The sequence below is a fragment of the Bos javanicus genome, chromosome 7 (genome assembly GCF_032452875.1).
Source record: "Bos javanicus breed banteng chromosome 7, ARS-OSU_banteng_1.0, whole genome shotgun sequence".
Taxonomy (NCBI): domain Eukaryota; kingdom Metazoa; phylum Chordata; class Mammalia; order Artiodactyla; family Bovidae; genus Bos; species Bos javanicus.
Window position 1 is genome coordinate 1,379,594 of NC_083874.1, and position 27,554 is coordinate 1,407,147.

Genomic DNA, 27,554 nt, shown 5'->3' on the forward strand with positions numbered 1-27,554 from the left:
ACTCCAGTACTGTTGCCCAGAAGATCCCATGGACGGAGGAGCCTGGTGGGCTGCAGTCCATGGGGTCACTAAGAGTCAGACACGACTGAGTGACTTCACTTTCACTTTCTACTTTCATGCATTGGAGAAGGAAATGGCAACCCATTCCAGTGTTCTTGCCTGGAGAATCCCATGGACGGAGAAGCCTGGTAGGCTGCAGTCCATGGGGTCGCACAGAGTTGGACACGACTGAAGCGACTTGGCAGGCAGCAGGGTAAATGAGTGGGGATTGGATTTAAAATAGTAAAAGAAGTAGGCTTAAGATCATATATCCAGTTACAGCTCAACAATTATATTAAAATGGGCAAAGACTCTGAATAGACATTTCTCTAAAGAAGATATACAAATGACCATCAAGTACATGAAAAGATGCTCTCTCACCGTATCTCACTGTGTGCACTGTTGCTGAACCCATGGTAGGCAAGGCACGAACTAAGAGGCTGAAAGAAAGTGCAGGGAGCTGTAGGAACTGCAAATGTGTTTATTCTCTCCTGGCTGGCGCAGCAGCCATAGCAGCAGACATGGCATGACATGACCGCACACCACCACAAGGGCTTTCCAGCTGGAGCTTATACGTGCTTACGGAACAAAAGTAGCCTATGGCCAAGCGAGTACCTTGTGACACGCCTGCACAGTGCCATAAATGACTCAGCTGTTACATAATAATCATTATTACAAAATGTGGGGCAAGAGTGAGAGAGCCAGGCTGAGAGAACCTGACCACAGCCATCTTGGCTAATTTGCTCTTTCCCTGCTGCTGCTGCTGCTAAGTCACTTCAGTCATGTCCGGCTCTGTGCGACCCCACAGACTGCAGCCCATCAGGCTCCCCGTCCCTGGGATTCTCCAGGCAAGAACACTGGAGTGGGTTGCCATTTCCTTCTCCAGTGCATGAAAGTGGAAAGTGAAAGTGAAGTCACTCGGTCGTGTCTGACTCTTAGTGACCCCATGGACTGCAGCCCACCAGGCTCCTCCATCTGTGGGATTTTCCGGGCAACAGTACTGGAGTGGGGTGCCATTGCCTTCTCCCTACAGATGCTTAATATCAAAAACCACTAGGGAAATGCAAATCCAAACCACATGAGATACTACTTTATATCTACTTGGTGGCTATAATAAAAAACATAGTAACAAGTGTTGACTAGATATGGAGAAACTACAACCCTCACACATTACTGGTGGGAATGTGAAATGGTGCAACTGCTTTGGAGAACAGTTTACAGTTCCTCAAACACATAGCTTTATCATATGGTCCAAGGGAACTGAAAACATGTTCACCCAGAAACTGGCACACAGATGTTCATAACCATGTTATCCATAACAGCCAAAAAGGGGAAATAACCCACATGTCCATCAACTGGTACATCGCTAAATAAAATGTGGTATATATAAGCAATGGAATATTATTCAGCCATAAAAAAGAAGGCTAAAACACAGATGAGCATTGACTCCGTTACAGTAAGTGAAAGAGGCAAAACACAAGAGGCTGTATGAACCGTATGACTTCCTTTATATGTGTCTTCCCACTCACACTGGTCACTGAACCCAGGGTAGCTCAGGCGCAACAGGGGAAGCTGGAAGAAGACTCGGAGGAGCCGAGGGGACTGCAGGCGTGTTTATTCTCTCCGGGCAGCGGCAGCTGGGACTCTTCAAAGACTACTGATAAACTACGACAGACAAAAGCGGCCCACGGCCAAGGAGGCGTGCAGGCCCAGACCAAGGTCAGCATCATCGTTGTTTACAGAACATAAGGTATGAGGCTGTGACAGTCACAGGCTGTGTTGTCAGTCACCCTCTCCAAAATATGAAAAGTCCAGAATAAGCAAAATTATAAGGATACAGATAGACTGATTTCTTGGGGCGGGGGGTGGAAGGGGTTGGGGTATAAGGAATGACTGCCAAGAGCTAAGAGGTTTCTTTTTGAGATGATGAAATATCCGGAATTCTGCTGCTACCTCCCAGCCTAGCGTGCTGTGCTCTCTGCCTGTTCCCATCAGGGCTTTGCCTTCCTCCTGGCGTCGGATTCCCTCCTTCACAGAGTGTTTAGGGTCACAGAACTTTGGGAATACACTAATCACTGTCTTGTGACTTTTACAGCAGTGAGGTTTATGGGAATGTGAATTCCATCTTTGAGATTAAGGGAGGAAAATGAAGTAGGCTTAGCACATTCTAAGTGCTCAATAAATGTTTTTTTTCCTTCTCACAAAGAATAGTTCTCCAAAGGTGGTCTCCAGATTAGCAGCATCAGTATCACCTAGGAGCTTATTAGAAATACAAATACTCTGAGGTGGGGCCCAGCAATCTGCTTTAACGAGCCCTCCAGGTGATACTGGCGCACACTCAAGCAGCTGCACCATTTCACCTTCCCACCAGTAATGTGTGAGGAATGAAGGCACAAAATAACCCTTTACCTCCCCTCAGGGGATTAACAAGTACAGTTGACCCTGGAACAACACAAGTTAAGGGCACCTACCCTTTGAGAAGTTGAAAAATCTGAGCCTAACTTAATGGCTCTCTGAATCCAAGGTTCCCCTCTATCTACACTTTTGCATCTGAGGATTCATGCAACCACCAATTATGCAGTACTGGTAGTGTTTAAATATTTTTTTTAAATGAGAATATAAGTGGACCAGTGCAGGTCAAACCCTAGTTGTTCAAAGGTCAACTGTACTACCAAATTCTTCAAATTTCCAGAAAGTACAATGCAGATCAGTTTAAGCTTCCAAGGTCTTAAAACAGGCCTCTGCATTCTGGAAGTTGGTTCGGATTCTCAAGCAATATTTCAGAAGACTTAATCACTCTGGCTGTTAACCATAAAACTACCTATTCATACCTATATCTATTCATATTAATATTAGATTCTTAAATGCCAGTGATAGAAACCCAATTCAAAACCACCTTAAGCCCCTATGAATGATTCTAAAGTGCCCCCCTTCCCTCTGGCTTCCTGCAGGACTCTGGCGGCCTAGTCCAGCAGACAGATACTGCATTCCGTTTAGCCCTGGTGGCTCAGCAATAAAGATCCCCCTGCCAAAGAAGGAAAGGCAGGTTTGATCCCTGGTCAGGAACATCCCCTGGAGAAGGGAATTGCTACCCACTCCAGTATTCTTTCCCTTCTCCAGGGGAATCTTTCCAACCCAGGGATCGAACCTGGGTCTACTCACATTGCAGGTGGATTCTTTACCAGCTCAGCCACAGGGAACCCCAAGACTACTGGAGTGGGTAGCCTATCCCTTCTCCAGCGGATCTTCCCGACCCAGAAATCCAATCTCCTGTCTTGCAAGCAGATTCTGTGGGTCTCCTGCCTTCAAGGCAGGAGAATCTGCCTGCAAGTCAGAAGACCCCAGTTGGATTCCTGGGTCAGGAAGATCCACTGGAGAAGGGATAGGCTACCCACTCCAGTAGTCTTGGGCTTCCCTTGTGGCTGAGCTGGTAAAGAATCCGCCCACAATGCAAGTAGACCTGGGTTGGGCAGATTCCCCTGGAGAAGGGAAAGGCTACCCACTACAGTATTCTGGCCTGGAGAATTCCAGGGACTATATATAGTTCATGGGGTAGCAAAGAGTTGGACAGGACTGAGCGACTTTCACTTTCCAGTATCCTTGCCTGGAAAATCCCATGGACAGAGGAGCCTGGAAGGCTACTCTCCGTGGGGTCGCAAGAGTCGGACGTGACTTAGGGACCAAACAGCAAATCTTGATTCATGCCTATTGCCCCAGGCGACATTAACACTTCCCTCTTTCACTCAAAAGGGTCTTGTGGACTGTGAAGCGGTCCACCCCTACAGGCAAGCACTGGGAGAGCAGGGATCCCACATGCCCAGCCTCCCTCTGCTGCTTACCCAAGCTCGTGCACAAGCCTCCGGGGCCCCAGGCCAGGTGCTGCCCCCGACCCCAGGCCCACCCAGCCTCAGTGACCCCATCCATCAAGTGAGGGGACTGCACTGGTTTCTGAGGACCCCGCCAGCTTCCTAACAACCCGTGCTGGACTCCTTGAGATTCCCTTCGTCTTAGGCCCAAGCGTCAAAATGAGTTACCACAACAGACTAACACTTTTCCAGCCACCCTTTCCAAATGTTAACAGGCACTGGTTTGCTCTGAACAAATGTATTTCCAAAGGCTATTTCTTTACATTTTCCCTGCAAACCCTGGATAGGTTTTTACAAAACGCCAGGCGCCCTGCTACCTGTGAATTCAACCATTCCGGCCACAGGCCATTGGCCCCGGGACTGAACCGCTCCTCGATGAGCCGGCCGCGCGAAGGCCTGTGGCTAGAAGGCCAAGAGGGAAGCGGAGAAGGCCGAGCTAATCCGGCCTGCGAGCGGAGGCCGGGGCCGGTGGGCGGGGAGAGCGGAACGCGCTGCGAGTCCCGAGGCCCCGCTGTCCCGGCGGCCGCCAGGGGGCGCCGCCGGCCGCGCGCCCCGCCCCGCCCGCTCGGCTCCGCGAGGCGACGGCGGCGGCGCTTCCGCCCGGCCCGCGTCGGCCGGGTGAGCGCGGCGCCGCGATGTGGCTGGGCCCGGAGGAGGTGCTGGTAGCCAACGCGCTGTGGGTGACGGAGCGCGCCAACCCCTTCTTCGTGCTGCAGCGGCGCCGCGGCCACGGCAAGGGCGGCGGCCTCACGGGTGAGAGGCGCGCGGTGGCCGGGCCTGTGGGCGCCGCCGCGGGGCGGGCGAGGAAGGAGCGCCGGGAAGCGAGGGCCGGCCGGCCGGCCAGCGCCGGACAGGCCGGGCCGCGGAGCGTCGCTGCGGACGCGCACGTCGTCGCGCGGCGGGGCAGGGAGGCGTGGGGCCGGGACGGGAGAGGGGCGGGAGGCCCGAAAGCTGGCCGCGGGCGGGCGATAGGGGCCGGCCGGGGTGGCGCCAGGTAGGGACGGGGCTGGGGCCTCGAGGAAGACATCTGCGCTCGCGTCAGGGGGGCGGCCGGGGAGCCTGCGGTCAAGCGGGGAGGCCAGAAGAAGGCTGGCGGCGGCCCCTGCGGGATTCGGTGCCCGGGACCTTCCCGGGGCTCAGCGGAGGCTTGTGCAGCTTCCCGGAACGGATCTCACGGCTGAGAGTTCGCGGGATCTCCTGGGCCTCTGCTTCCCCCAGGCCTCCCAGGAGGGGCCGAGGGACACAAGCATTCCTTTCCTTCTTCTTTCCCCGCTCACCGAAGAATTGCCTTTTTAGTGAGATCAGAGTTCCTCCCAGCTGCTGCCTGACTCAGCTTCCATCTCTCCAGCTTCTCCTCATCCGTCTTTCCCTCTTCTTGGTGCATTGGACCTGCAGAACGAGGCTAGCTGGATCACCGATATATGTGTTCTGATGACCTAGGCAGGGTGCCTCTTTGCCCATCTGGGCACTACACAGGACTGCATCTCCTGGGGTGTGTGGCATTTGGGTTCCCGGGGATGTCTCCTGGGCACTCCTTCTACAGGTGTTGTCCAAAGTCCAGGCACTGCCAAAGCAGACCTGGATCAGTCTTAGGCCAGACCAGTGCCCGTGCTCCTCTGGCGGCCCATTGTTGCCATTTAGGACCTCGGACCCAGTGTTGCCGGGTCTTCTAATTATCAAGAGAATTTTCTGTGAAACGTCCTAATGTTAAATATTAGAAGCTAGTATAGGCCTGTCAGGCGCAGACAGAGGCTTTCCATGGGAGAACGCTTCCTTCAGCCTCTCCTGGGCCACCTCCTGATGTGGAAGTTTGTGGGGTTACCAGGAAGACTGTTGTCTTCAGTGCCTTGAGCCCCCTCCCAGAGGCCTCTGGAATCGCAGAAGCCAGTTCCGGACCTGCGTCCTGGACTAGGCTGTTCAGTGGAGGTTAGACAGCAGCCCCTCTGCAGAGACTGACCGGTGGTCCACCTCGAAGCCTATGTAGAAATTGAATGCTTGGGTGCCCAGTACCTTCAGGTATATCAGCATACCCATATTTCAGTCTCAGTGCTTGCTCTGTGCTCTGCATTTCCACAGGTCACCTCAGTGCATGGCTGGGTCCCTCTGTGCTCTGCCTTCCTGTGCGGAGAAGGTTCTTTCTACCACACTCATCTCTCCATGTCCCCCAAAGCAGACTCTCCAGTTCCCCCTGGGAACCATGCCTTGAACTCTCTGCCTTAGCTATGATTAGTCAGTTCTGGCATGGCCTTTGCAGTGGCCTTCTCTGTGCCATGATGGACATTATGGTTTCCTGAACACACTCTTCTTGCAGGAGGGACAGTTCACAATGTGGTTTTATTCGATCTGTCTTTTAAAGACAGATGCCAACCTAGATTCTTCATTGATGACTGTGATGACATGGTCTGCCATTAAAAAGCTTTCAAGTCTTGCGATATGGATATGCCAACGATATAGGAATTAAAATTTCTGAGACCAGAAGAGAAACCTCAGCATGAACAGTTAAAAAAAGTTTATTCCGAACACTGAAAAATCTTGAATATGCCCCTTTAACTGCAATTTACAGAGGCATTTTAGAACATTTCAGTACAATAAACATTACAGACTCCTGACTTGGATGTATGTGAAAATTACCTTCTTTTGTAACTGATTATTTTGTTAGACTGGAGGGTGAAAAAGCAGATTAAAATGGAATATGAAACAAGTGTTAAAGTCAAGCAATAAAATCAATAGTAATTATTCTGGCATCAATAGGAAAATGGTAACAAAATATTTTCAGATCATACCAAAAGCAGCATTTTATTAAAAGGAAAAAATAGGGACTTCCTTGGTAGTTCAGAGGTTAAGAATCCACCTGCTGGGGTTTCCCTGGTGACTCAGTGGTAGAGAATCTGCCTGCCAATGCAGGAGATACAGGTTTAATCCCTGACCCGGGATGATCCCACGTGCTACAGAGCAACTGTTGAGCCTGTGCTCTGGGGCCTGCAGGTCGCAGCTCCTGAGCCTGAGTCATAACTGCTGAAGCCCACGCGCCCTAGAGCCTGTGCTCTGTACCAGGAGAAGCCACTGCGGCAAAAAGTCATTGCAGCACGACTGGAGAGCAGCCCCCACTCACCACAGCTAGAGAAAAGCCCCAGCAGCAAAGGCCCAGCACAGCCAAAAAGAAAGAAAATTCGTTTTTCAAAAAGGAAAACTATAGGTCCAATATTCCTTATGAGCAACAAAAAGAATCAGCCTGCAAATGCAGGGGACACATGTTCTATCCCCCCCGCTCCAGGAAGAGTCCATGGAGCAACTGAGTCCATACTCTAGAGCCCACGCTCTGCAATGGGAGAAATCGTCACACTGAGAAGCAGCTAGAGAGTAGCCCACACAGAGCAATGAAGACCCAGCGCAGCCAAAAATAAAAAATAAATAAGCAAACCTCAAATATGAACAATGGACAGGCTTTTATTTAGCTGAATCATTCAATTAATGAAGAGGAATAAATCAAATAGTTGCAAAATGTAAACATTTCCTCTGATTTATTGGGGAAATAATGATGTTGACAAATGTTGATGACATTGTGATGAGAAGGAAAACTTGAAATGTCCTAAAATGCTTCAGAGATGGAAAAAAAAAAATGGGACAATTTGGACAATACTAAAAATTTGCCTGTTATTTTCCATCAGGACTTTTGAGGCTACATTATCTTCCTGTTGTTGATGTGGAAAATGATGTTAAATATCATTGTCTTATGAAAAAGACATCAGAAAAAAGAAAAAGACATCAGAGTATACAGCCAGAAACGTCAGAGAGACATGTCATAAGAAATGTATCTGGCAGTTAATAAATCACATTGTTTTCCTGGATTTTGTGATATTTGCGGTATTGTTTTGTTTAATATTTATTTGTTTGGTTGTGCTGAATCTTAGTTGCAACATGTGGAGTCTTAGTTGCAACCTGGTCTGGTTTCCTGACCAGGCCCGGAACCGGACCCCTGCATTGGGAGCGTAAAGTCTTTACCCACTGGACCACCAGGGAGGTCTTTGTTGTTTTGTTTCGTTGTACTTCCTCATTCTGACAAATGCTAGTTTTCAAGTCTGATTTTGCATTTTTCTTGAAGACGGCCTACTGGATTACGTGAGCTTTGAGCCCCGTGAATCAGCCCCTGCCTGCAGGTGTTTCTGAGTCAGGAGGATAAACAGGAATAAGTAGGAGGGGATTTTTTGATAGGGATCAGAAACTGGCTGAAGGCTTTTGAGGAAAAAGAAGTAATTTAATGGACTCAAATGACGTATGATGTTTCACGCTCTGGGCTGGGGCTGTGGGGCAGTGCTCCCCTCACGGCTGCCTCCAGCCGGGCTCATCTCCCAGCACAGCCCTCCCTCACCCTCCCCTCTCTCTGCCCTGTTGCCAGGTCTTCTTGTGGGCACCCTGGATGTGGTGCTGGACTCCAGCGCCCGGGTGGCCCCTTACCGCATCCTCCACCAGACCCAGGACTCGCAGGTCTACTGGACAGTGGCGTGCGGTAGGTGCCTTGAATCACCAGGGGTGCTGGGCAGGGCCTGACCCAGAGAGGGAGGAACTCAGCCTACTGAGAATCTGGTGCTGCCCTTTATTCAGACAGCACAGGCCAGGCCAGCATCCACCTTAGGAAGGCAACATGGCTATGCACGGATGCAGGGCAGGTGGAGGTGAGTGTCACGAAGCCCTGTGCCTTTCCAAGGGCTTGGCCTTGGGCAGTGTCCGTGTTCTGCTAACCTTTTGACAAGATGATACTATTGATCATTTTTCATGTACTACATAATTTTTTAATTCACCTACTCACTAAAAGTTATCTGTAAACCCAAAAATCAATACTTGTGATTGTGAACATCTGTTGAAGTATGTGTGTGCAGAGCAGTGAAGAATTTGAATCACCAGACACACAGGCTCCCCGCTGAGGTGGAGCAAGCCACCTCTCTGCCTTCTTGTTTTAGCGGTCAAACCATGAACATGTCTCCTTTTAGAAATCTAAGCACTGTGCTTTTCATGTTTTTGAGTTACCTGTTGATGACTCTGCTGTTTAAAATGGCCCCAAGTATAATGCTAAAGTGCTGCGTGGCGTGTGGTGCTTTTAAGGGCAAGAAGCTGCGATGTGCCTTAGGGAGAAAATAGGAGTTAGAGGAGCTTCCTTCAGGCGTGAGTTACAGTGCTCCTGGCTATTAAAAGTATGTATTAAATAAGATGGCTTTAAGCAGAAAGACATAAGACAAAATAGTATTTGGATCAGTTGATGAAAATGTTGCGACCGGAAGCTCACAGGAACTTAGCTCTGTAGCTCCCCTGGGAGCAGTATCGGCAAATTCAGTGTTCTAGGAAACTCTGTAGAACACAACCACTGTGAATAATGAGAATCGGCTATAGTTGTCCTAAGAGGAAACAGCCACCCTCCTGAGAATCCAGGAGGAAGTCCCCTTTCAGCGGGACCAGCCTGGCTGAGGTCCCTGGGATTGAACAGCAGTCATAGCTGGCTCTCAGACAGCAGGTCCTGCCTGCCAGGTATGTGAAGCTCCCAATAACTCCAGAAGGGAGAACGTTGGTTTCCCCTATTTTAAAGCTGAGGAAACTGTGCCCAGAGGGGTTAATAAACTTGCCCAAAGTCCCATGGAGCTCTAGATCAGACCCCGAGCGCCTGTGTCCACTGTGTCCAATGCTCTCTGTGCTAGCAGCCAGGGTCACTGCTCCTCAGGGTAATGTTTTTCCTTGGAGACCTGAGAAGGCGTGATGAGAGTGTTCACAGCTGGACTGCAGCTATGGGGGCTGGGATTGGGTACAGGGCACCCTGAGCGGGGCACTTGCAGGAGCCAGCGGCTGCCTATGTGGGGGCGCCCGGGGCAGTTGATGTGTGCCTGGGCCAAGAAGAGCTGCTTCATGCTGAAATGGGTCCTCGAGGTGCTCATCTGCACCTCAGGATCCTCCTTCTCAGAGAGTGCATGGAGAGGGGGCAGTGGCGGTGTGAGCAGCCTCTCTGCGGGAAGAGAGGCGTGCGGTTGCTCCGGGGGCCTGTGGGAAGCCCCCAGGGGAGGGGTGCGCTGCACTGGGGAGCTCCTGCCCCGGCCAGGCCCCTGTGCTCGTCTGCCTGTGCCGCTCTGTTTTTGCCCACACGGCTCTTCAGCTCTCCAAAGCCAGACCCCTCCTCACACCTGCCACTGAATCTTGACTCCTTAGGTCGCCATTAAAGGACTTTTCCCCTTTAAGTACTATTTCTGTTTTTCCAGAAATTTTTATGAGTTATCTTTTTGATTCTTAGAGCACCTCAGAGACAGGTACAGTTATTTTCATTTTATAGGATGAAGCTGAGGCTTATCCTCAGCTTAGGTTGAGCATGTAGCCCAGAGCCACCTCACTGGAAAGTAACCAAACCGTAATGCTAATCCAGGCTGCTCATGCCCTCAAGGAGTTACTCGTCTGGCGGGAGAGCTACAAGGGGCTTCCCTCGTGGCTCAGTTGGTAAAGAATCTGCCTACAATGCAGGAGACCTGGGTTTGATTCCTGGGTCAGAAAGATCTCCTGGAGAAGGAAATGGCAACCCAGTCCAGTATTCTTGCCTGTAGTAATCCCATGGACAGAGGAGCCTGGCGGGCTACACTCCATGGGGTTGCAAGAGTCGGACAGAACTTAGCAACTAAACCACCACCAAAGGACTTTCAGGATCTGCTTGCCTCCATTTCTTCCTCCCCCAGCTCACACCTGGCCTTCAGCCAGACAAGACACTTGCAGGGCCTGAAGTCCTTCACCACAGCTGTCCTGCTGATGTGCCTACAGCATCCCCCCGCATCCACGTTGCCTCCCCCCGCTCTGTTGAGCACCTGCCTAGATGTCACACTGTATAGAAGCTTTCCCAGACTCCCCAGAACCACGTACCACTTCTCCCTCCCTTGGACCTGCCAGGTCCCCAGCAGCACTTTTGCACTGAAGGCTTGCTGCTCTCCCACCAGACCAGCAGCTCCGTGAGGGTGCAGGCAGCCTGGATTAGTGTTATGGTAGGTCACTTGCCAGCGAGGTGACTCTGGGCAACATGCTCAACCTAACTGTGCCTCCGCTTCATCCTATAAAATGAAAATACCTGTACCTGTTTCCAAGGTGCTCTAAGAATCAAATAAGATAATTTATAAAAAGTTCTGGAAAAACAGAAATAGCACTTAAAATTTAATTAGCTATTACATTTTTTATTACCAGTACCCGGCATAGAAATAGTTTCAGTATTCACTTGGTACTAAATGATTTCCTAAAGGAAATCAGTCCTGAATATTCATTGGAAACACTTTGGCCACCTGATGCTAAGAACTGACTCGTTGGAAAAGACCTTGATGCTGGGAAAGATTGAAGGCAGGAGGAGAAGGGGACAACAGAGGATGAGATGGTTGGATGGCATCACTGACTCAATGGACATGAGTTTGAGCAAATTTCAGGAGTTAGCAATGGAGAGGGAAGCCTGGTGTGCGCTCATGACTGAGCAACTGAACTGAACTGAAATGAAGATCAAGTTGCTTTTAACTAATAATTCTTTTGTGTGAATATGTGTAAATATTTATAATTAAAGTTCAGGCAAATCCACACAGGTATAGTGAAAAGATTCCTTTGTTTTAGGTTGCCAGCAACATGTGTGTGAGAGTTGCATCACATGCAAATTCAACCTTCACATTCAAATATGGGTTCTTGCAAAAAAAGCAAGCAAGAAAGAACTCCCTTCTCCTAACAACTAGGCCTTGGCCTCTCTGCACTAGGGAAAGGAGGCCATAATAGATATGCAAAGAAAAATGAAAAAAAAAAAAAAATTCATGGATGATTTAGGAACTTCTATTTATGGTTATCTCTTGCTATAATCATCTGTTGTTACGCTTATCGTCATGATTATCACTGTTAGTGTATGATTCTGGGTTTAATCGTCTTCACATGGACATTTTCCCACAGACCGTGGGAAAGGGTCTTTCCACGCTGTTGCTTGTTAGGGTGGTGAACTGCTTGGGTAAATGCAAAGAAACAAAAGAAATCAACCCTAACCAAGACAGGCTGGGCTGTGACTCTGGAAGACAGAGTTTGAGCAGGTAGCTGGGCCAGAGGAGATGGCAGGGACCAACTCAGCCTGGCCGGAATGGAGCCCGGACGGGGTCTTCAGCTGGTAGAAGAGTTGTGGCCAGGCAGGAAAGGATGGGGTGGCCAGGGATCTGTGGGTCGCCCACAGTCATGCGGAACTCGCGTCTCTGCCACAGGCCCCTCCATCCGAGTGTGTGGGCCTTCTCACAGCCACAGAGACAGCAGGGCCTTCTGGGTGCCTGCAGTCGGCAGACGGTCCCAGGACACTGGAAAGGAAGCAGAGCCTTCACTCCTTTCCTTGTTCTTGTGTGAATTCATTTAGAAAAGAGTTCCTAAATGCAAACCCCCTGCCAGACATGTGAAAACCCCCCAAAACTGGGGTGCCAGAGGGATGGGGAAGAGACTTGCCTCATTCTTTTACTTCTCCCGAGGCCCCTTTTCCCAGTTCCCTGATAGAGGCAGAGAAAGCAGCTGCCTCAGTCTTTGGGATGGCACTGGGCTGCCTCTGAGTTTTTCCATCTTCACAGGGCCTGCAGTGCCCTCGACAGGCCCTCTTCCTAAGGAGGACAGGGACCTCCCTCCTAGGTGAGGCAGACCCTGGGGGCCAGCTAGCAACTGAAAGAGTCAAACGGGGGTGAAACAAAGGGTTCCTGGAAGAGACAGGATCCAGCTGGGATGTGAACTCGGGGGAGGAGGAAGAGCAGTCAGAGGCCTGGATGGGGCATCTGGCTCGGAGAGAGGGAGGGGGCCTCTGGCCCAGCAGGAGACCAGCCAGCCAGGGAGCTGGAGTCCTGCAGGAAGCTCCCGCTGCCGCCTATGGAGGCCTAAATTCTTGGGAGAACTGCAGTCACTTAGACCAAGTCTGACTGTCTGGCTAATCAGCTACACGTGGAAGACCACATTAAGTCCTTTTGTCTCAAAGAAAAGTAAGTAAGCAAATGTGCACGTGTACAAACTATTTCTGGGAGGACACAAGAATCTAGCAGTCATTCTTGCTCTTGGTGTTAGAGGGCAATGGAGGCTTTACTTTTTTCGTGACTATCTGAATTTTTTTATTTTGTGTTTTTATCAGTACCATTTATGACTTTTGTTATACACACACACACACACACACACACACACACACACACATATATATATGGAAAGAGTAGACAGGTGAAAGATAGTAATCTGTTTTGTATAGCAAATTAGGTCACCCATTTTAAACTCTCTCTGAGTTTATGTTTAAGTCCTGGTGATTTTGTGATTTTCCTTTTCTTTATTCCACCAAACCACCCCTAGGTTCTTCCCGGAAAGAGATCACAAAACACTGGGAATGGCTGGAAAATAACTTACTCCAGACGCTGTCCATCTTTGACAATGAGGAAGATATCACCACCTTCGTCAAGGGCAAGATACACGTAAGACTCACTCTCCATACTGGTTCTGCCTCCCTTCTTTGGGCTAGCAGTATTCACCTATGTCATCCTCTGTAAACTTCAGACAACATGATACAGTTCTTTCCTCCATGAAGCAGAGATGGAATGAAGTGTCCAGTCCTGCTCTCTTGGCATTGAAAGGGGCAGGTGAACTCGTTGTATGCAGGCCTCATCTTCTGGCCAGCCACCAGAGTCTGACTAAGCATAGCTGGGAGTTCCCATCCCCTTAGAGAGTGTTAGAACAAGTATGCAGATATACAGCTCTGTGACTAGTTCCTTGGCCAACAGAGGAAGAAGTTGGAAATGACAACTTATTATTAAAAATAATATGAAGTATATTTTTATCATAAAGCTAACATTACTTCAAAATGCACAGATATTTTGACCCAGCAGTTGCATTCCTTGGAATTTACCCTAGAGTGTATTCATATGTGCAGAATGACATATGTATCAGGATGTTCCCTGAAGCACTGCCAGGGAACAGTGCCTCCCAGTCCCGTATTAAGAGGGAAAGCAGCTGTTCTTTCCTTTGCTAATCGAGAGTGATCATACTTGCTAACATAGTACTTATTTTCTATATGAATACTGTACTGAGCACCTTATATTCAGGGGACTTGATCAGTCATATGTGATATTCTTAGTGGAATATTTTACAGGTAGCAAAATAATTATGAATGTGTAAAAACTTACACGGCGATGTTTAGATTGTTTCCCCTTTAGGGAATAATTAGCATAATGAGCATTTATCTGAGAATGTATGTGTGTGAATCTGCCTCTTTTTCTTTCTGGTGGTTTATTGCCTTGGCTTAGATTCCTCAGAGGGCCCTTACTAGGTCAGAGTTTATGATACAAGCTTGCTTTGGGCAAGCCCTCGTGACTTCATAATGCCAGAGCTTCCTAGACCTGGGCAGATAGCACCGAGAGCTCCTCAGCAGTTCTCTGTGTGCCTTGGGGTTGGTTAGGACAGGACCTGTGTTGCCTTTCTAGTTCCAGGAAACTAGGCAAAGAGAGCAGAGGCAGGCCTTCACTCTCCTACTGAGCCAGCTGGGCAATAATAGCAATAACAGCAACATTATGGAATGCTTCCCTCATGCCAAGCCCAAACAAACTACCCAACAAAATAGACCAAAGTTCTCGATGAGTCAAATTAAAAATGGAAATTAGAAAATGTTGAGGTGAGGGGGCTTCCCTGGTGACTCAGTGGTGCGGGGTCCAATTCAGGAGACACGGGTTTGATCCCTGGGCCAGGAGGAGTCCACGGGCCATGGAGCAATTGAGTCCTTGCACCACACAGCTATGAGTCTGTGCTCCAGACCCCGAAAGTGCACCCAGGGAGGCTCTGAGCTGCAGCTGCTGAAGCCCAGCCACCCCAGAGCCTGTGCTCCCCAACAAGAGGAGCTCCTGCAATGAGTAGTCCTCACAGCACGACTGAGGAGTTGCCCCCACGCAGCAACGAAAACCCAGGGCAGCCAAAAATAAATTAATTAATTAAAAATTATTTTTTACAGAAGAAAAAATGTTGAGGGAATTCCCTGGCAAGCCAGTGGTTAGGACTCAGCACTTTTACTGCTGGGACCCTGGTTTAACCTCTGGTTGGAGAACTAAGATCCTGCAAGATGCATGGTGCCACCAAAAAAAGAGAGAGAGAACTGGACAGTTACAGAAATACTACTGTATATCAGAACTTGGGAGATGTAGTAAAAGCAGCACACAGAAGGAAATGTAAAGTCTTAAGTTTTATGTTTTATAATGACGTGATAAAAAAGAAAGGTGGGAGTTAGTGAGCCAAGTGTCCAATTCAGTAAATTAGAAGAATTCCAGAGAAACCAGGAAATTAGAAAGACAGAAATACAATGATCACAGAAAGATTTACTATTCACCAAAGACTCTATTATTCACCAGATTATAGTTGGCATTTTTTAGCAGTAAAATATTTTTTGATTAAGATAGGTACCTTGTTTTTTTTTTTTAGACATAATACTATTACATATTTAATAGACTACAGTATAGTGTAGACATAACTTCTATATGCACTGTGAAACCAAAAAAATTGTATGACTTGTTTATATGTGCTTTACTGCTATGGTTCAGAACCATACCAGCAGTATCTCCAGGGTATGCCTGTAACAAAGGGAAGAAGTTAATTTCTTGGAAAATAAAGAAATGATACAGAAGAACAACAAATCAAAAAACAGATCTAAAATATAAATAAGCCTGTGGCAAAAGTGATACAGGACGAAAGAAAAAACCTCAAGCCATGTTGGGAATGAAATATTTTTTAAAAAAAAAGCAGAGTTTAAAAAAAAGAAAATGCCATAAACAGCTTTACACCCATAAATTATAAGAATTAAGACAAGATGGACACTATTAAAATAATGTTTTAGTTTCCAATTGCTATTGTAACAAGTTACCATAAACTTAGTGATTTAAAACAGCAGAAGTTCTTAAGGCTTCCTTGGTGGCTCAGTGGTAAAGAATCCGCCTGCCGATGCAGGATACATGGGTTTGACCCCTGATCTGGGATTGTGTGCTGCAACTATTGAGCCTGTGCTCCTGAGCCGGGAAGCCACAGCTACTGACGCCCGTGCGCTCTGGAACCCATGCTCTGCAGCAAGAGGAGCCACTGCAGTGAGAGGCTCGAGCACCACATCCGGAGAGTAGCTCCAGGTCACTGCAGCTGGAGAAAAGCCTGACAGCAAGAAGACCCAGGACAGCCAAACGTTTAAAACATTAGTTTTAAGTAAGCACAAGTTTCTTATCTTACAGTTCTGCATGTCAGAAGTCTGAAATGAAATCTCATAGGCTAAAATCAAGGAATTAGCAAGATTGATTCTTGGAAGCTCTGAGGGGAGAATCCACTTCCTTGCTTTTTCCAGCTCTTAGGAACCTTGTAGGGCTTCCCTTTACTGACTCAGCAGTAAAGAATCCACCTGCCAATATAGGAGACACAGGTTCAACCCTGGGTCAGGAAGATCCCCTGGAGACGGAAATGGCACCCCACTCCCAGTATTCTTGCCTGGGAAATCCCATGGACAGAGGAACCTGGCGGGCTACAGTCCAGGGGGTTGCAAAGAGTCGGACACGACTAAGCAACTAAATAGCAACAACAACAGGAGCCATGCATTTCGTAGTTTTTGGTCCTTACCTTTCTTTTTAATGCCAGCAGCACTGATGTCTTGATTGACTTGTTTAATCAATTAGTACCTCTCTTTCAACTCTTCTGGGAATTGGGATGTAACATCTTTAGTGTGTTAGTCTCTCAGTCATGTCCGATTCTGCAACCCATGGACTGTAGCCCACCAGGCTCCTCTGTCCATGGAGATTCTTCAGGCAGGAATACTGGAGTGGGTTGCCATTCTCTTCTCCAGCGGAACATCTTTAGGGGGGCTGTTATCTAATCTGCCACATAATAGAACTGAAACTGAGACAAAGAAATAGAAAACTTGAATATGCCTAAAACTGTTAAAGAACTTAAATTAGTCATTCAAAATCTACCCAGCGATCGTTACGGTGCACTTCTGTCAGCTAGCAAACAAAACCCGAGTCCTGGGGGCCAGGCGGTTCGCTCCATTCGTGGGGACCAGTACTCCAGGCCAGTGGGAATGCAGAGAAAAATGCAAAGCGGCGTGTCAGCCCCTTTGCTCCCTGCTTGGGGATCTCCCAGGTGCAGCTGAAGGAGTGGGGGTACCCACTGAGACCCAGGAAGGGGGCCTGAAGGCCAAGGTGCCAGTGACGTCCATAGGCTGTCTGCACTGTCTGGCGCTCACCATTCCGCTGGTGAGGCCCCTTCTCCAGCCTCCCAGTAGGCACGCTGGAGGGCAGCAGAAGACAAAGGTGGGGCCTTGGTAGTGAGGAGGGTGCTCAGATGTAGAGCTCGCTTCTGCAGCAGTGCTCTGGGGAGACAGAGAGGCAGCTTGAGAGAGAGAGATGTTGGGGTTGCAGGCACAGTGGTGCTGTCTGTACTGAAATGGAGGTGCTGCTCTTGGGTCCTCACCCCAGCTCCTGGCTGTATTTCCTACTCGTGGAGGCAGGGATATGAGGCTGCCAGGAGGCTCCGTGGAAGCAGCAGTCTGGGCCACACCACTTGCCTTGAATTCCTTTAGCTTATCGAGTAGTCATACCCCCTGGAAGATTTATGTGTACATTTTGAGCCAGATATACTAAGAACCTGTTGTACCCCCGGGAGGTTTGGCTCTGTGGCCCAGGGGGATATCTCTGGGCACTGTGAGCCCACTAAAGATGCTGGCGGGACATAGCACTGACACGCCCTGAGCTGGGTGGGCCCTGCAGCTGGCCCGAAGGCCTTGAGCAAGGGCCAGAGGCAGCAGCCACCTGCTATGGGGAGGAGGGGGAGTGTCAGATACAGAACATCCTTCAGGACACTGGCATGAGGAATGCCCTTCATAGAACAGTGCCACAGCAAGATCCCATTTGGGCAAAGAAGGAAGGGAAAGAGCAGGTGTGTGTATTTGCTTAAAGGTGCATCAATGCCAGCCTGTTTGGGAGAAAATCAGCAAAGTGGTTACAACAGCAGAGGAGATGGAGACTCCCTTCTCATTGAACTCCCTTTTCTACTATTTGCAATTTTTTTTTGCCATGTTTATGTATTATATTTTTCAGGTATTTACATTAAAATAACGAAAATGTAAATTTGAAAGTCTTTGCTCTGAGCTAGTAGAGAGAAAGAGCTCGGGGAGTTAGGGGAAGTCGCCTGCTGTGTGTGGCCAGAGCAGCTGTCGGGTCTCCCTGCTTGTGGCCCTGGGTCAGTGTCCAGGAGCCCCAAGTGCCGCTGACTGATTCCCTGTGTCCTCCTCCAGGGCATCATCGCAGAAGAGAACAAGAATGTGCAGCCCCAGGGAGACGAGGACCCTGGGAAGTTCAAGGAGGCCGAGCTGAAAATGAGGAAGCAGTTCGGGATGCCCGATGGGGAGAAGCTGGTCAACTACTACTCCTGTAGCTACTGGAAGGGCCGTGTGCCCCGGCAGGGCTGGCTCTACCTGACCGTCAACCACCTCTGCTTCTACTCCTTTCTGCTGGGCAAGGAGGGTGAGTGAAAGCAGCACGGGCTCCCTGCGTCACCCCCCACCCTCCCTGCCCCAGCCTGCAGCTGGTGCTGGCATCCTCCTCTGCACTCACCCTCCACCTCGCCTCTAGAAAGTGCACCTCCTCCCCAGACTTCCGGACTTCCTGAGGGCTCAGCCTCCTCAGCCCCCAGATATTCTGTCCCCACACAACCACCAGAGTCTCCCCAGAAGACAGTGACCCATGAGCAGAACGCCCAGACTTGAGCCAAACATCACCTGGCCCTTGGGGGCTTCTGTCATGTCTGCGTCAACCAGCACAGCTCTTCACATGGTGACTTTCTACACAGGGCCTCCCCTCTTTCACGTAGAACATACCAGCGCCCCCCTCATCCCTGAGCGGCTGCAGGTTCCATGGGGCCTTGGACGAGCGCCTCTGCATCCACCTGCTGCGGGGCCCTCCGCCCAGGAAGCCCTGGCCTCAGGACAAAGAGCAGATGCCCAGCCAGCGCCCTCTGCTGCCATGTCACCCCCGGAAAGCAGCCCCAAGGCTTCAGCTGCTCTCCGTGTTCCCTTTCCCGGGCCCAGCGCCCAGCCATGCACACGCTTGTCCCAACCTCACCTGTCTCTCCTGCCTTCACATCTGCTCACGAGGCAGGGCCAGTGTCCTCTCTGTGCCGGCCACACCGTGTTGTGACTTGCCCCCAGAGCAGGACACTCCCCCCAGGTGGGGCTTTTCAGGTCCCGGGGCTCAGCTCGCTCACCTCTGCTTGTTCATTCATGCCGTCCTTCAGCCATTCTGTGGGCAAACCCAGGAGGTTCTTGGGACTGGGAGCTGGGTCAGCCCCGCACAGCCGGGCTCGGGCTGGGCACAGCGGGGAGTCAGGAGCCGGCTGCCCGGCCCTGCAGCGGGCTTGCCCTCATGCCGTGTCTGTCCCCCCCGGCGTCCAGTGAGCCTGGTGGTGCAGTGGGTGGACGTCACACGGCTGGAGAAGAACGCCACACTGCTCTTCCCGGAGAGCATCCGCGTGGACACGCGGGACCAGGAGCTCTTCTTCTCCATGTTCCTCAACATCGGGGAGACCTTCAAGCTCATGGAGCAGCTGGCCAACCTGGCCGTGCGGCAGCTGCTGGACAGCGAGGGCTTCCTGGAGGAGAGGGCGCCGCCCAGGCCACCGCGGCCACACAGGAACATCTCGGCGCTGAAGCGGTGCGTCGCCCGGCCCGGCGGGGACCCGCCCTCCTCACCCGGCACAGGCACCCTGCGTGGGAGGGGCCCGCTGGAGGGTGGTTGCGGTCGTGCACGGAGGGCAGGAGCCTCACAGAGGCATCATCCTCAAACCTGCCGCTGACGCGGAGGGAGTGCCTCATGTATCGCTTCTCCCCGCCGGGGCGGGGAGCGCTCGCGGTCTCCCGAGTCTGAGACAGGAAGCTGGGGCCCCGGTAGACAGAGTAACTCGCCCCCGGCCCCCGGCTCTTGGCGGTGAGTGAGCGCCAGCGGAGCCCAGGACCGCCGCCCACCGCGGGAGCCGGGGTGGCCTCAGTGAGTCCCGGCTCAGGGAGCGCAACCGCCTTCCCGCCGGCCGGACGGCTCGGCTCAGGCCCCGGGCGAGCGCCCTGCGCGGCTCTGAGGCCCTGCCACTCTGTGTGTGGGAACCAGCAGAGCGAGGAACGCGGCGCGGGGCCGGCCTCGCAGAGCAGCTCTGTCCTTGCTGCTCCGTGGCAGCGTCAGGGGGCGCTCGTAGGCCAGGGGGAGCTCAGAGATGGCCGGAGTGAGAGGCACGCCCTTGGGCTCAGAGACCCTGGTCTAGGCCCAGACTCTTGCACCGTCTGGCAGGACGCTGTCCAGGGACGGCACTCGTCTCATGCAAGTGACCGGGTGGCTCTCAGAACCTCTGGGAAGAAAACAAGCAGGGCGGGACTGGGCAGGCTCTGGCACTGTCCGTCGAGGGCGCCCGCCAGGCCCGGCTCAGGCTGCTGGCCGCTCCCCTGGGGCTGGGGGGAGATGCTCACAAGGGTTGGTCCCCGCAGGACGAGAAGCAGGCGGCCGGGCCCGCCTCACACCGTCATAGGCCCAGCGAGGGTGTGTTTCTCCTAAGCAACAGCCCCCCGTGTTCTATGTTTTTTGAGGTTTTTGGTCCAAGCCACTCAGCAGGAGAAAGCAATGGCACCCCACTCCAGTACTCTTGCTTGGAAAATCCCATGGACGGAAGAGCCTGTTAGGCTGCAATTCATGGGGTCACTATGGAGAAGGCAATGGCACCCCACTCCAGTACTCTTGCCTGGAAAATCCCATGGATGGATGAGCCTGGTGGGCTGCAGTCCATGGGGTCGCTAGAGTCGGACACGACTGAAGTGACTTAGCAACAACAACAACCAGGGATTGAACCTGCGCCCCCTGCAGTGGAAGCTCAGAATCGTAGCCGCTGCACTGCTGGGGAAGCGCTAGCACCCTGCGTTTTCGTCCTCACTCCACACGTGCCTGTGGGCAGGCGCGTCTGGGTTCCCGGTGGGGCCGGGTCTTCCCAGTGAGAAGCCGCAGGGTGGGCGCAGGCATCTTCTGGGCACACCAGGCGTGCTCTTATTTGACCGCTCCTCTGCTGACCATACGGATATGCGCATTTTCCTCCTGGATCATTCAATGTGCGTGTTCTATTGAACTCTGAGGTCCCTGGGCACAACTTGCTCACAGGAGGACCCCCACGAGCCTGAGTCCAGTGTGGAAGCTGAGGACATGAGGCCCCCTCGTGAGTGTATCAGCCCTGACTCCTGCCCCCTTTCCCACCACCAGAGACCTGGACGCTCGAGCCAAGAACGAGTGCTACCGTGCCACGTTCCGACTGCCCAGGGACGAGCGCCTGGACGGCCACACAAGCTGTACCCTGTGGACCCCGTTCAACAAGCTGCACATCCCCGGCCAGATGTTTATCTCCAGCAACTACATCTGCTTCGCCAGCAAGGAGGAGGATGCTTGCCACCTTATCATACCGCTGCGGGAGGTGAGCCCGACGTCCTCGCCAGCTCTCCCCTGACGTGCCAGGGCACCCGGCCAGGTCCCCAGCCTGGGAAGCCCCTCAGGATTTGGTGGCATGAGCAGCGAGGGCACACGGTTCAGCACCTCCCCGAGCACGTGTCATCCACCAGGCCCCATGGGGTGTAGGGCGCACTGGATGCCCGCTCAAGGGTCACCCTCACCTGGTGGGAAGACAGGGTAGGCTTTGGCCTGCCGGCAGCACTCACACTGGTACACAAGGAAACCTCAAAAAGGACCCGCTGGGTCAGCCCAGTGGCCTCCTGCAGGTGAGTGTCCCTTGGTCCTGCCTTCTTGGGTCTTCCAGTTGGACTTTGGCATATCCCTGCTTTGGCTGGGCCTGGAGGGCACTGACCATGCCCCACCTACATCATGTCACCCTCAGAGGCCCCCTCACTGACCCCTCCTGGCACCTGCCTTGGCTGGGGCTCAGGCTCTGGCAGTCATCGGAAGTCAGCTCTTAACTTTTCAGGAGGAGGGTCAACTCTCACCCGGAAGCTAGCTCTTACCTGTCACAGGGATTTTTTTCTCTGGTTTCTTGGGCTTCCACAGTGACTCGTGGAAACAAGGCCATTTGCCCTGTGCTGCAGTGAAGGTTGTAGATAGTGAGGGGGAGCACCCCACCACCATCACCCAGACAGAACGCCCAGACCCTGAGGTCAAGGATAGATCCCAACAAGACATACTGGCTGTTTAATTACTGAAGCACAGTGAGGTTCTTAAATTAGAACTTAAATCACGGTAGTCTGATTCTGTTTAAAACAGAATGATGGGACCTCCCTGGCCTTTGTACAAAGCTCTGAAGTTGTGGGTATAGTCGTGAATAGGTGTGAGGTGCTGTGCTGCCTCAGTTTCCCCAAGGGAAGTTAGAGGCAAAGACTTAAAGGAGCCACAGCTCCAGGCTGGCCCCGGGCCCCACACCCCATTTGGCACTAGGCCTGTGGGTTTGTCCTGGCTGCTGTCCCGACCTGACCCTGAGATCTGGGGGCTGGCTACAGACTCATCTTAAGCCCAGCTCCACTTCCCCTGAGGGGTCCTGACATCCTGACATCAGAGAGCTCTGGCTAACCCTGGAAGCTCTTAGACTGTGGCCACAGCTGGTCAGGATAGAGCCCCCTACCCAGCCCTGACCTCAGCGTCCCATCCAGGGGGCTTCCCAGGGCCTCCTCACTCAGAGCCAGCCACACTCAGGCATCCACTGTGCTCAGTCACTTGAGTCATGTCCGACTCTGTGGGACCCCGTGGACTGTAGCCTCCCAGGCTCCTCTGTCCATGGTATTCTCCAGGCAAGAGCAATGGAGTGGCTTGCCATTTCCTCCTCCAGGGGGTCTTCCCAACCCAGGAATCAAACCCCTATCTCTTAGTCTCCTGCAGTAGCAGGAGGGTTCTTTACCACTAGCGCCACCTAGGGCCGGTGAGCCAGAACTGCTGAGCCTACACACGAGAGAAGCGACCACAGTGAAAAGCCTGCACTCTGCAGCGAGAGTAGCCCCTGCTCGCCACAGCTAGAGGAAGTCTGTGAGCAGCGGCAAAGACCCAGCACAGCCAAAGCTTAGTTAATTTTTCAAAAAAGAAGTGGGCCCGTGACACGCATCAGGAAGTGCTGAGGGAGTGAGGGCTGTGGAGGTGAATGACTTCTTGCCTCGCTTTAGGACGGGGGCAGGACTGTCAGCCTTGAGGGAGCTGGTCAGGGAGCAGCTGGGCTCAGGCTCTGCATTCCGCCTCATCCCCCTCAGGATGGTCTTCCGAGGCTGACACCCTCACACTCATCAGCAGTGGAGAAATCGGGGCTGAGTCACGATAGGAAGCACTCAGGCCTGCAGAGCCCTGCCTCCCCCCCCCGCCCCGAGCCCAGAAGGCAGCCTGAGCCCACCGTGCTCTCGCCTTCACAAAACCACGTGGCTTTATATCCCAGGATGCAGACCCCCAGATGGTGGTTTTGGCTTCTCAGGTGACCATTGTGGAAAAAGCCGACTGCTCCAGCGTCCTGCCCAGCCCTCTGTCTATTAGCACTAAGAGCAAAATGACCTTTCTGTTCGCCAACCTGAAAGACCGTGAGTTCTTGGTCGAGAGGATCTCTGACTTCCTCCAGAAGATGCCATCCAAGCCGTCAGGTGGCAGCCGAGCAGAGAGTAAAGCCAGCATCGTGGACGCAGCCCCAGAGGTAAGGGGGCCCCCCAGAGCAGCGGGGCGGGGGCAGAGGCAGGAGGAGAGCCCTTGGGTGGAGAGGGCCCCCGCTTGGCGCTGCTGGAAAACCTCACCCAACCCCAGTCTCAGAGGCAGTAGCCATGCACACAGGGCCCAGGGTCTCAGACCTCTCTGTACCCCCAAGACTCCCTCAAGTCGGCCTGCCTGCCTCAAGCGTACTCCACATGAAAAGCCGGCTCTGCCTGGACCAGCCACCTTCATCTCTGTCCCTCGTGAACTTCTCCTGCATTGGGAGCCACACTGCTGAGGCCTGCCCCTTTGGGTTTATTTACCTGGCATTTCTCCCTTCAGTCTTTCTTACAGGGTTACCTTTTACTGCAGTCTCCTTACTATACCAACAGTATTAATAATTCTTTAACATCAAATACTTGTGTTTATGGGCTTCCCTGGTGGCTCAGCTGGTAAAGAATCTGCCTGCAATATGGGAGACGTGGGTTCGAATCCTGGGTTGGGAAGATCCCTTGGAGAAGGGAAAGACTATCCACTCCAGTATTCTTGCCTGGAGAATTCCATGGACTGTATAGTCCATGGGGTCACAAAGAGTCGGACACGACTGAGCGACTTTCACACTTGTGTTTACATTTTCCCAGATGTACAAGTACCTTTTACAGTTTGATCAGATTTGAATTGAGATACACATAGATCATGGAGAAGGCAATGGCACCCCACTCCAGTACTCTTGCCTGGGGAATCCCATGGACGGAGGAGCCTGGTAGGCTGCAGTCCATGAGGTTACTAAGAATTGGACACGACTGAGTGACTTCACTTTGACTTTTCACTTTCATGCATTGGAGGAGGAAATGGCAACCCACTCCATTGTTCTTGCCTGGAGAATCCCATGGAGGAGCCTGGTGGGCTGCCATCCATGGGGTTGCACAGAGTCGGACACGACTGAATCGACTTAGCAGCAGCAGCAGCAGCAGCACACGTAGATCATATATTTGTTACAGTGGATTGCTGTAATCTCTTTACATGTTTCTGCTCCCATCTCTTTCTCCCTCTCCCTTTTCTTGCAGTATTTTATTGAAGGAACTGGTCATTTGTGCTGTAGAGTTTCTCACAGCCTGGTGTTTGCTGATTGCCTCCCCTGCAAGCATGTAATGGGTTCTTTTGTGCCCTAATTCGTGTAAGTTGGTGGTTGAGTGGTGAGATCCAGCTCGACTTTTGATTTAATTGTTTATGTTGGTACGAGGTGGGGAACCGGCACTTGTAGGCAGGATTGAGCTGTGTACTTCTACCAAGAGGTGTACAATACCTGATTACTTGACAAGCATTTCCTAAGTAATGCCCTAGGTAACTCATTAGGATTGCAAATGGGAGCACTCTTAATTCTATCATTTCTTCTGTTCATTAGCTGAAATACTTTTGTATAGAGAAACTTACCCTCATCAGCTATTTGGTCACCCTGAGGCACAGTTCATATAGAAAAGGCAGAATAAATCCTTTATTTTTTTATTCACCAGTTGTTAAAATGACAAGTTGGTTTTCTAGTATCCTCCAAATGTGACCAATTCAGCTTTTGTGTTTACTTTTTAGTATAATTATGAATTTACATATTTAAGCATCTTGATTTGTTTCAGCTCAGGAGAGTTTTTATCCTCATTCAGTCTATGACCAGAGGACAGTTGTTCAGGTGGCATGAGTCCTTTTGACATTACCGTGGCTTTGTTTGATCACTTCCTTCCTTCTTAGTATAACAAGATGTATGTGCTATTATCAGTCTAGATTTGTGAAAACACTAGAAGAGTCCATATAAAAATCCACCTGTCTGGCTGCTCCAGGAAAATCAGGAGCTCTGGCATTGCAGGGCCTACATTCCCACCACGTAGCATTGGAGCCATAAATTTTCCACCCACTAATCAATGCTCAGTAAACTATTAAGTAGACAAAGAATGGATGGGAAAGGAGCAGGCAGAATCAGTGCATGTTGGAGACTTTAAGAAAGTTTCTTAGAGGAGGTTGGACTTGAGCTGTGATTTCAAGAAATAGTGAGGTTGGTGTGGTGAAAAGGGATGTGAGCAGGAATGTTGAACTGCCTTTTCATTCCCAGTGCCACAGATGACAGGACCTGAGCAGCCAGACTAAGCTTGGCCCCATGGCCCCTTCTGAGCACCCGCCCTTCTTCATCCAACACATCTTATTGCATTCCTGTTAGGTGTCAGATATTCTTCTAGGTGCTAGAAATAGAGCTGATTAGACAAAACTCATGCCCTTTTAGAGCTTATATTCTAGTGAGAAAGACAAGTCAGTAAGGAAATAAACATTAAATATGTCAGGTGGCAGTAAGGGCCATGGGAAAAATAAAACAGGATAAAAGGATCAGGAGTGCCAGGGGACAGGAGGACTCTGATCAAGTGGTACTTGAAGGAAGTAAGGGACCAGCCAGAACGTATCTGGGGAAAGGGCTGCTGAGAAGAGTGCAGACAGGGCTCAGGTCTGAGATGAGAGAGGGAGTGGGAGCCCAGAGCATATGGAGCCCATAGGCCTTTGTAAACACTTAGCCTTGACTCTGAGTGAGGTGGGAGCCAGTGGAGAGTTTGGACTGGAGAAGGGACGTGGTCTGTTTGTGTTGTAGCAGAGCTGCTCTTGGCCACGTGTTGAGAATGGAATCGAGGTGCAGCTGTCAGTACAGAAGCCACAGATGGCTACTGAGCACTTGAATGGCAACCAGCTCATACTGGAATGTGCTCTAAGCATAAACTGCACGCCAGAGGTAGAAGATTCAGAAAAGAAAGAGGAGAGTCCAATAGAAAATAGTCAAGAGACGCAGAGAGGGCAATGGCAACCCACTCCAGTACTCTTGCCTGGCAAATCCCATGGACGGAAGAGCCTGGTGGGCTGCAGTCCATGGGGTTGCTAGGAGTCGGACATGACTGAAGCGACTTAGCAGCAGCAGCAGCAGCAGTCAAGAGACGTAAGAAACAACTGAAGCAAAGAAGATCCAATGTCTGTGAGACATAGCTCCCTAAAGATGAAAAGAAAGCCACGGAATAACAGCTGATAGAAACTGCGATTCAAGAAGCTTTCTGAATATAAAAGAAAACTTAAACCCGCCTGGTAGAAAAGCATCTTGTACATCTGGAAAATCAATATGAAGTAGTATGTAATATGTACACACTGAGATATAATCTAGCAAAACTGTGGGTCTCTAAAGATTAAAACAAATTCTTCTGGACAATCAGTCAAGAAACACCAAGTTATTTATGAAGGAATGGAAATCAGAGAGGCATCAGGCATTTTCATAGCAGCATTTTATACAAATAGAGCAACATTTTAAAAATATACAGTAAAAAAATGCTGTGGTCCCAGGATTTTCTATCTGGGAAACTGACATTCAGGTATCAAGACCACAAGCCATCAGGAACATGCAGGAAATCAGGGAAGCCATCAGGTTTTGATGAGTCTAATAGTGAACAACCTCAGAAAAGCAAGAAACAACCAGAGAGGCTTTGGCAGGTGCCCTGGTGGGAGCACTGAGTGTGTATATGAGGTGTAGATACAAGACGAGGAACAGGTGACAAGACACGTGTGATTCTGTATGCTCTGGCAGCACAGAGTGTGATGCAAACGTGACATCAGGAAGTATGGCGAGCAGAATAAGCTCAGTGACTGCCTTTTTAAGTAAGAACAAAAGTCTGTCACTATATGGCGGCAGGGGAAAGGATGGGGCGGGAAAAACAGAGCTACTGGCCAATTTCAGTATTGTCCCTAGGAGGCAGTCCAGTGTCTAAAAAGAGGGGACCCAGGGTAGTAGATAAAGACATCATTAGGATGAAGGTAATTATTAGAACATAAATGTACACTTTATGACACTTTCTCAAGTAAAAAAAAAGTAGAGAAAGAGGGAAAGGTACAGTGAATTTAGGCAACTCTTTCCAGAAACTTTGTAGAAAGGCCACCTGAGACCCACAGG

The 27,554-nt window shown here is 50.9% G+C and overlaps 1 protein-coding gene across 5 annotated transcripts in view; it reads left to right on the forward strand.

Annotated features, from left to right (window-relative positions):
- The first annotated feature begins 4,481 nt into the window (after positions 1-4,481).
- TBC1D9B (TBC1 domain family member 9B) overlaps positions 4,482-27,554 on the forward strand; it is a 40,723-nt gene continuing 17,650 nt past the window's right edge. Inside the window, exons 1-7 of one of the 5 annotated variants that reach the window (XM_061421275.1) lie at positions 4,482-4,658; positions 8,302-8,412; positions 13,245-13,363; positions 18,199-18,427; positions 19,354-19,612; positions 21,194-21,401; positions 23,385-23,597. In XM_061421275.1, coding sequence (XP_061277259.1) covers positions 4,541-4,658; positions 8,302-8,412; positions 13,245-13,363; positions 18,199-18,427; positions 19,354-19,612; positions 21,194-21,401; positions 23,385-23,597 — 1,257 coding nt within the window. In that variant the 5' untranslated portion in view covers positions 4,482-4,540. Of the gene's footprint in view, positions 4,659-8,301; positions 8,413-13,244; positions 13,364-18,198; positions 18,428-19,353; positions 19,613-21,193; positions 21,402-23,348; positions 23,598-27,554 lie in introns of all 5 variants that reach the window. The other 4 variants (XM_061421277.1, XM_061421279.1, XM_061421274.1 and 1 more) reach the window with 4 other exon arrangements.